General features: G+C 34.6%; 1 protein-coding gene across 1 annotated transcript in view; it reads left to right on the plus strand.

The window, feature by feature from the left end:
- The window catches only part of LOC125038529 (spartin-like), a 21498-nt gene that overhangs the window by 11234 nt on the left and 264 nt on the right, over positions 1-10000 (plus strand). The window contains exons 5-11 of the mRNA XM_047632034.1: positions 681-908; positions 1110-1259; positions 1529-1714; positions 4749-4943; positions 5307-5428; positions 6436-6566; positions 8053-10000. The exon at positions 8053-10000 is cut by the window's right edge and continues 264 nt beyond it. Of these exons, the coding sequence (XP_047487990.1) occupies positions 681-908; positions 1110-1259; positions 1529-1714; positions 4749-4943; positions 5307-5428; positions 6436-6566; positions 8053-8332 (1292 nt within the window). The 3' untranslated portion in view covers positions 8333-10000. The remainder of the gene's footprint in view (positions 1-680; positions 909-1109; positions 1260-1528; positions 1715-4748; positions 4944-5306; positions 5429-6435; positions 6567-8052) is intronic.

Below are 10000 nucleotides of genomic sequence, written 5' to 3' on the forward strand. Positions count from 1 at the left end.
TGATTCCTCTTCCTCCTCATCCTCCACTTCCTTCCCCTCCTCTTCAGCTTCCTCTTCCCTTATCTTCCTTCATTGTCCTCTCCTTTTTTTCTTAGCAGCCCAAGCATTTTTATATGATTTTTTTTTTTTTTTTTTTTTTTCTCCTCTCCTCTGCCTCTTTTTAATTCTCTTCCACCACTACCCCTTCTTTTCTCATTTCTTATTATATCCTCCTACTCCTCCTACTCCTCCTTCCTCCTCCTCCCTCCTCCTTCCCTCCTCCTCCCTCCTCCTCCCTCCTCCTTCCTCCTCCCTCCTCCTCCTCCCTCCTCCTCCCTCCTCCTTCCTCCTCCTCCCTCCTCCTCCTTCCTCCTCCTTCCTCCTCCTCTTCCTCCTCCTCCTCCTCCCCCTCCTCCTCCCCCTCCTCCTCCCCTCCTCCTCCCTCCTCCTCCTCCTCCTCCTCCTCCTCCTCCTCTTTCTCCTCCTCCTCTTTCTCCTCCTCCTCCTCCTTCTCCTTCTCCTTCTCCTTTTCTTCCTTCCCCTCATCCCTTTGCATTCCTTTTCTGTCTCCCCACTTCCTTTTCTTATCTTTCTTTTCCTTTCCTACTCTTTTGCCTCATACTTTGAATTTCTTCTCTGTATAACATTTTTTTTACTCTTCACCACTTTCTCTGCATAACATTTTTTTCATTCTTCACAAGCCAGTGTAATTCAGTCAATTCACAAAATATGTTCTGTCTCCCAGGTTCAAGACGCCGCATTTACGGAGATCGCATCAGAGTCGCCCATCGTGACCCCCGTCATGTCACCCCAGAATGGAGAAATGATCTTCCAGATTGAGAATGGGGTACAGATCTTTTTCATTTATCCTGATGGCCGTGTCACCAGTCCGTCCTACCCTTCATTCTTGGCTGTGTTTACTTTCCCTGGTGAGTTTTGGGAGCTGTTCATTCTTATTTCATTTCCTTTTCATTTATTTATATCAGCCTTGGTTTGCATCTAATGCCAAGAGAATTTGTTGTAATTTTGCGAGTTGTATATGTGAATTCATGAATATAACAATATCTGGCTACTTCTATATGAGAAAAGCACTTCAAGTGACATCCTTTAATATGGTAATTTGTTGGCAGAGCCTATAGGGCATAATGCTGGTCCCAATGGTGCACGAGGGTTCCTGCAGGTTGGAGAGTGGAGCTACCCCCTGATTCCAGCACGCAGCCCTGTCCTCCACTCCTTCTATGGGGCCTACATGTTTCCTGATGTCACAAATAATGTTCCAGGTTGGTGGGGTTATTAGCGTATCCATTCTCTTGTTATTGCTACTGTATAGGTTTCTGAATCTAAGCAGTTCTTGCAATCATAACCTGTTCTTAATAGAAATTAGCTTACAGAGGCATATTTTTATGTATGAAATATGAATTATTTTTATGAATTTAGTGTGAGGTGTGAGTACATCTCTTAAAACCGTTTAGAATCTGAGTCTTGTCTTATTGAATAGCTGTAGCCAAAACATGAATATGTGAATATTATCCCAACTTTCCTTTGATAGGCTCAAGCGTTGGGGTCATCATCCCTGACACGGTGGAGAAGGAAACGCTGGAATTCTTTGAGCAGATCCTGATGCAGCTGACCTCCTACCAGGAGCAGAAGACTCCTGAGGGAATAGATGCAGAGAAGGAGACTGAACTTATCCACCAATCCACCTCAGAAAGGATTGCCTCAGGTTTGGTTGCAGGTATTGAGAGGAACAGCAAAATCACAAATGTCGTGTTGACATGAAAAGGCTTTTTTTTTATTCTTTAATGTTTTTATTTATTTCTTATTTTTTGTTTATTTATTTATTTTTCCATTCTTGACAGTTTTTGTAAATGAATGCAGTGTATTTTGAAGCATGAGATTAAAAGGACTTTGGAAGTAGTCCAGGAATAAATTTTAAAACAATTACAGATTTTAGAGAAACTCACTTTTCTAACTTATAAGTTTGTAAAAAGAGATATATTGCCCTTTTATTTTCATTTTTATTATTTGCATGAACATTTGACTGAACTAATTGGTAATTAACCCAAGCCACCAGGGATGGCATGACCACTGTGAGTTTAATTTACTAATTGATTTTGCACATAGATGGCTCCACAGTAACTAAATCACCAATGAGCCAATGACAAGTACTAACTGTCTCACATGTTTACCCTTTTGTCTTGATAATAAAAAAGAAGAAAAAAAAATCTGATATCTGATAGTGTAATATCAATAACACTAAAATAATCATAATGGTTGTAATATAAACAACAGCATCGATATTGACAGCATTGTTAACCCTACTGTGATGGTACCAGAAATCTCTGGGTGTCACTTATTCCAGAGACTTCTGGCAACCGTCGAGTCGAGTGGGGAGGTCCACTATGGATAGTGGAACTTCCCACTCGACTCGCTTTAGTTAGTCATGACACCTATAGATGTAGCCATGATGATCAGTTGGTTCTTCATGATGGCTACAGGTGTGCCCAGCTGTAAGAAAAAAAAATACCCGCGAACTCAAGGAAAGGTGAAATCATGTGAGGTCACAAGGTCTACTAATTGACTCCTTTGTGGCTAAGCACTTGCAGAGCCATCTATGTGCAGACATATTTCACAAAACAATACTACAGTGAACACATTTTCCCAGAGACATTGGGATAAAGAATCTGTATTACCAGACGTCACATACGTTGTGGACTAAATAACTAATATTTTTCAGCCTTTGCTTTACCTTAGATTCACTAGTTTGGAGAAGGACTCTTGCTCAAGTCAGGGTTTCACAAGAAATTACAAAAGAGGTATAACCATGTTACAATGCATAATACACAATAAAGTATGTGATTAAATCATCAGCTTTATGATAACTTTCTGAATTAATGCTCATCTTCCAGCTGTTTTTTTTTAAGCATGTTATGAGAATTTTGCTTTTGATTTTTTGTGTATGTAGATAGTTGGTATCATAGAGTATATCATCCTTTTTTTTTTCTTTGTTCCTTTCTGATTTCTTTGTTTATTCTGATTTCTTATTTAATTTCTACTTTTTCTTCCCATCTTCGTTTGTCTTGTTATTCTTTTAATATTCATCCCTCTTTTCTTGTTTTGATTCTGCTTCTACACTGATGTATATATGTGTATAGTAAATGTACATTGGTTTATTGAATTTGCATGTTGCATCTCATAAGCTACAAAAGGTTCAACTGATCAGCCTTACATATTTGTTTTCATAAAAGCAAGGACTCTGATCAGAAATAAGAAGAAAATATAAAAAAGGACAAATGCAAACTTGATCATATAGTTTGGAAGTGTGAATATATCTCACTCACCATCAGTCAACTTCCCCTGTTTTTATCCTACACACAAATTCAAACAGATTGATTTTACATATAGTCTCAGAGGATCTCTTGCCTTTTCACTATGAGGTTGTTTAACATTCTGCATGTGCATGATTTTACTGGGATTTTAGTTTTATGTTTAGATTGATGTTGATTTATGACAGTGATTTGAAGTGACAAAACAGTTAACCCTTCCAACACAAAGACAGGTAGACAGTAGCCAAAAGCATAAGACATACCTAGGACTTCACATATTATACTTACAAATTTTTTTTATTCTCATTAAGGCATAGAAGGTTGCAAAACTTGATTTTCTCTTTCATCCTATTTGATAACGTCCAAGAGCAGTTTTGCAGTATTTTTTGGTACCATTTTTTTTTTTTTTTTTTTTTCCTTCTGATTTTGTGATTTTATACCATTATGCCTATATCTTTCCTCTTTTCTTTTATAATTTTTTTTTCCCTTCTTTGGTTTCTTTCTCTCTTTGGTTCTTACCATGCAGTATTATGTGCATGATAACATGAATATTTCATAGTTCTGTAATTTATGAATAATTTGCTCAGTATTATCCAGGGTATATTGAATCATAGAACTGTGTGATTTTGCTGTACCATTCTGTAGTTTATTTATCTCTCTTTAAAATTTTGGTAGCTAAAAATATCTTTAGATGTAAATGTTGAGCTCTATTTAGTTACAAAATGCCATATATATGGCCTCTAGTAAATTTTCATGTAATTTTTTATTTAGGTTTCATTTCATGATTTTATGTTGCATGGGGGTAAAGTGAGAGACTCGTCACAGTCTGTGATTTCTAAATGTTTGTGAAAGCAGGAATATGTTCTAGTCTTTCAATCAACAGTAATAAAATTATTTTATTCCTCAAAATTTATGTTTTTCTTAATTTCAGTGTTTATTTACCTTATCTTTGATCCTTCAAAATTTGATTTATGATCAATATTTACATGATTATAACATTGTAAAAAAAAAAAAATATTAGATTGAGGTCCATTTCGATGTAATCATCCTCTCATATCAGTTCACGAGAAGATTTTTTCATATAATGGATTTACAAGAAAAATTTTGTTCTCTCCATTGAACCTTTGCAGCATATTGATGGTCAGAATTCCTGGGTAATGAAGTATTTAGTGAAGTGTAGTGAAGGATCATTGTCTCAGTTAGAGCGCTAGGTGATGTATCTACCTCTATAGATTGATTAGGTTTTTGTCTCTCGTAAATTTTTCTTTCCTTTGCAGAGTTACAGGTGAGTGAGACACCATGCACATACTTTATGTATATATTAGAGATAGATAGAAAGATATAGATGTTGTTTTTCTGTATTTTAGTATTTTTTAGTACCTCTCTCTTTTCGTCCCATTTTGCATCAGCCTCATTTTATGGGAGACGTTTTTCCCTCAACAGGAGCCGAAGCCATCTCGAAGGGGGTGGTGTGGGGTGCATCTAAACTGAGTGAGCTCATAACCATTGGCTCTGAGAACTTGAAGGAATATGTCCAGCCTGAAGAAAATAAGAAGGAAATTGATCCCAAGTGGCAGACAACAGCCAAGGTGGCACGGGATGTTTCTGGCAAGGCAGTAAAAGTCAGCGGATTTCTCTGTAAGCATAAGCATAAAAGACTGTTTCAGCTTCTCTCTGTCTCTCTTTCTTTATTTCTTTCTTTCTTTCTCTTTCTCTCTTTCTCTCTTTCTCTCTTTCTCTCTTTCTCTCTTTCTTTCTTTCTTTCTTTCTTTCTTTCTTTCTTTCTTTCTTTCTTTCTTTCTTTCTTTCTTTCTTTCTTTCTCTCTCTCTCTCTCTCTCTCTCTCTCTCTCTCTCTCTCTCTCTCTCTCTCTCTCTCTCTCTCTCTCTCTCTCTCTCTCTCTCTCTCTCTCATATATTGATTATTAGTAGTCAAAATGCATTTGCATCTTACTTAATTCACTGAACCTATTAATATCCTCCATTCATCCCTTGGCTGCCAGTGAGCCAAGTAGGCAAGGCAACCATGGCACTTGGCAGGCGAGTGGCACCACATATCCAGAAGCATGGGACACGAGCCATCTCTCACCTGACCGGGCAGAAGGAGAAGGAAGCCAGTTCAAATGTAAGAAAAGAGTTTGGTGTGGTAGAATTTTCTCTAGTTTTGTGTGTGCTTATATACTGTAGAGTATCTAGTTTGTTTGTATTTTTTTCAGCTCATTTTTTTTTTTTTTCTCACTCTTGCTTTTATAGTTTGATTATCATGGGTATAATAGTGGATTGTAGTTTGTGTGATATGTAGGTACTAGTTGAGTGATTTAGATGTGTTTTATATAATACTTTGGAAAAAATTGTATTTGTGTATAGAGTTTGCAGACTAGTAATCATGTGGCTGTGTTTATTTAGGTTCTCAGTCATGGCTAAATACATCCCTTTCTATATATAGAGTATAGCTGAGCACTTATGTGATATTTAGTATGAACTATTTGCATAAAAAGCAAATAGTAAAAGTGGTGACAGCAAGTGGTTATTCAACAAGAGAAACCACATTACAAATTATTTCACTGAATTTTGGAGGTAGATGTCATAAGCTTAGGATATTTTGCATCATAATTCAGTCTTTTGACCCATAGATTCTTATATTGCAAGCTATATGCAGTTGCTATTGTCCTGTGTCATAATACCTTTACAAAATGCAGCAACAATTAGGATAGATAGGGTAAGATGCTCTGCTGATGAATGCTGCAAAGTGAGAATGAGGAGATAGGCCTGAAACCTCTTTGAATTAGAGCAAAGGTTAGAGATACAGTTGCTGTATTTCCGAAATGTTGATTGTAGTCTTTAGTTCATGCTGATGCATAATAAAATAGAGAATATTCATCATTCAAAAGGAAGTTTCTTGAAGTACTAAAAGCAGTTTATTTTCTTACAAGCAGTAGGATGATGAAGTGTATTTTTAACTTTTTATTTCCTGTGTTGTTATGTTTATAAGCAAATCCAAGACTTTAAGTTTAGCATGATTCAGTTTGTAAAAGTGTAAAAACAGTGTGTTGCTTTACTACTATATCGTTAGCATTGGAAGTCTTATAGTCCTCCCCTAGACTAATGCTGGCTTTATGCATGTACCGCCAGGTGGAGGGTGTGTTGGAGGTAGCCGCAGGGGCCGTGAAGGGTGCCTCCACAGTCTACATGAGTTTAGAAAATGCTGCTGCCACTCTTGCTACCAGTATCACTCAGAACACTGTCAAAGTGGTCACTCACAAGTATGATTTTCCCCTTCATGTTGTACAGCAGACAGGCCAAATTTTTAAATATATATATTTTCTCTCTCTCTCTCTCTCTCTCTCTCTCTCTCTCTCTCTCTCTCTCTCTCTCTCTCTCTCTTTCTTTTTTAAGATATATTTTACCTTTTTTTTTATATATTCCCTTTCCCCCATTTCCTATTCTCTTTTCTTCCACAGCCATTTTTAGCACTTCTTTCCATCCTTTTCTTGGTCTTCTGAGGTTTCCTATCCCTTCCACTCTATTCCTCAACTATATCTTTTTATGTAAATTTTTTTTTCACATAGACAGATTCTGCATATAGCCTTCTTTGGCTCTTCCTTCCTGTCTTCAAAAGGTTTGTTTGCTTAATTTTGTTGAATCTTTTCCACATTTTTCCAACATATTTCTTACTTTTGAAGCTGTTATTTTAGTATATTGCTAGTATTCCAATATAATTCCTATTGCTTCTTTATTCTTGGTACATATATATGTATATGTGTCTATATATATATATGTATATGTGTCTCTCTATATATATATATATATATATATATATATATATATATATATATATATGTATATATATATATATATATATATATATATATATATATATATATATATATATATATATATTGTATTTATGTATGTATGTATATATATGTGTATATATATATGTGTATGTATGTATGTATGTATATATATATATATATATATATATATATATATATGTATATGTATATATTTAAATATGTATGTATATGTATATATTTATCTATGTATATATAAATACATATATACATATATACATGTGTATATATATGTAGATATATACATATATACATATGTATATATATATGTATGTATATGTGTATATATATATTCAAATGTGTATGCATATGTATATATGTATTTATATACATATATACATGTATATATATGTATATATATATACACATATATATACATGTGTGTGTATATATATGTATGTATATGTGTGTGTGTGTGTGTGTGTGTGTATATGTGTATGTATATATATATATATATATATATATATATATATATATATATATATATATATATATATATATATATCTCCATTGTATAGTTACAGTCTTCTTTTTATCTTATCTCCTTTATGAGTATGTATATATTCACTTAAATTAAGACTTCAGATTATTCCACTGTTATTTGTGGTGGTAATTTTTCCTTGTGAATGTTGTGCAGGAAAATTATTAATTGTTCTCATATTCATATTTTGTTGTGTTTATTGTTCATATTTATTGCATAAAACTTTATTGATGTTTTTTCTTTGTTCTGTTTAGGAGGGAAGTATGTTTTTTTTTTTCTGTGCAGAATGGAAACACATTATTTAAAAAGGTTTTCATGTCTATTTTCACCATTGATGAACAAGCTCAATGTTTACAGCATTATTATTGTCCAGGTGACAGATTTGAGAAGCTGATAATTTATTAATTTTCACAGATATGGTGAGGAAGCAGGCGACCTCACAGGCAACACACTTTATGCTGTAGGGCAGACTGCTTTGGTTGGGCATAACATCGCTTCACTGGGAGTTAAGGGCATTGCCAAGCGAACAGCCAAAGATACAGGGAAGGCTCTTGTTCACCAGCACGAGGAGAAGAAGCAGTCTAAACTAGCTGGAGGAGTGGAAGAAGTAGAAGAGGCCATGGAAGTCACAGAGGAGGAAGGAAACAACCCTCCTCCAAAGCCCATTCGAGAAAAGAAGAAGAAACCTCTTTAAGAAGTTCTCTTTTTTCTCCTTCAGTTTTCTTCTTTCTCTGATTCTTTTTTTCTCAGTTATTATTTCATTTCACCGTTTTAAAAGAAAGCAATGGATAGTTCAGCTTGTTGTAAAGGACATTAAATATACAGGTAATAATATGTTATCTTGTTGTTGATATTAACAGTGATAGTATTATACTAATGGGCCTTATCATCATATTTTCCAGTGAATTATAATGTTGTTGTTTTTTTCTTATGCATAGTGATATATTTTATATATGTTGCTGGAGTATCTTTACTTTCCATTCAAGCCATCTATACTTACTATTCTAACAGGATGATGAAGCTTATTCATTGGGTATTTCATTGACCAAAAAATGGCAGGTGGTTAGAAAAGCTTTTCGATTGTATTGAAGATCGGTTCTCCTGTTGGGCCTCGCGTTTTATGACGGCCAACCGACAGAAATTACTCATAGCAAGGTTACAACCAGTGAAGAAATAGATAATGTTATTTATAAAGGCTAGAATGGTTGAGAGAAGTATAATTGTGGCTGAGTGTTTATGTTGCATTAGAGCTGTTTATTTTTCCCTAGAACTCATAGACTGGACAGTACAGGAAAGTGCCATAACTGTCAGAGTATTTGGGCCAAGAGAGAGATTATTGTAAATAGAAATGATTTTTTTAAGAAATCAAAAAATTATAAATGCTTCATGTAAATACTTATTTTTCCTTACCTAAGGACATCAAAGGATTAACTTCAAATTAAGGTTGCAGACTATTGCTGAGGCTGAGTTGAAGATGATTAGCTATTCCCCAAGAGATGATCATGTATTTAAAGACAGTCAGTTCTAATATACTATAATAAAGTTTGCTTATCATGGCCCTATTCCTCATGTGTCTGCCAGGGGGGTATCCTCATGTCACAAATCCATTACCTGGGTCATGGTAAATTTTCTCTCTTCACATCACAGGGTAACCATTCCTGCTGGTGCCTTAATTCTTAATAAGTGAAATTCTTGGCTTATTTTGTGAGTACTTGGGTTTCCTTTGTAGGATATTATCAAATGAAGATTTGTATACATTATTGATTTCATGTTTTTTTGTGTTTTGCCTTGTGTATTTGTTGTTATTGTTTTACTACAAAATGTGTATGATAAGCATTGTTAAAATGCACTTGCCATGGATGTATATTTTAAAGGTTACCAGGTAAAGTCCAGACCATGCAGCAGTTGAAAAACTTTCAGAAATCCACAGATTCTAATATAATGAGAATTCTCTGTACAAGGTCCCAATGTTGAAGTCACAAAACTTGTATCAAAATACCTCGTAGACAATTTCTTGCCAGTATGAAAGGGTTGGTGCTTGTGTGTACATATGTTTTATAGATGAATGAACAGTGAGTAGCATGTAGCTCTGAATTCTCTGCTTTAAAGGATCTGGCTAAATTTTGTACTCTTGTTTAGTGTACTTGTGTTGTATTGCACTAGTTTATATAGCATTCCAATCTGTTAATCTTTTTCATTCTCTTTGCTTTGTCTTTCTTGAAGTAGGTAGTGCTCTGAAAGTTGAAGCAGCTCATGTAAAATATTTTCTGATTTATGCACACACAGTGAAAGTATATTTTCTTCCACTGTTTGTTTATTTACCTATTATATTATTTTTGTATTAAGTGATTGATTAATTATT

Source organism: Penaeus chinensis, chromosome 3, assembly GCF_019202785.1.
Source record: "Penaeus chinensis breed Huanghai No. 1 chromosome 3, ASM1920278v2, whole genome shotgun sequence".
Taxonomy (NCBI): domain Eukaryota; kingdom Metazoa; phylum Arthropoda; class Malacostraca; order Decapoda; family Penaeidae; genus Penaeus; species Penaeus chinensis.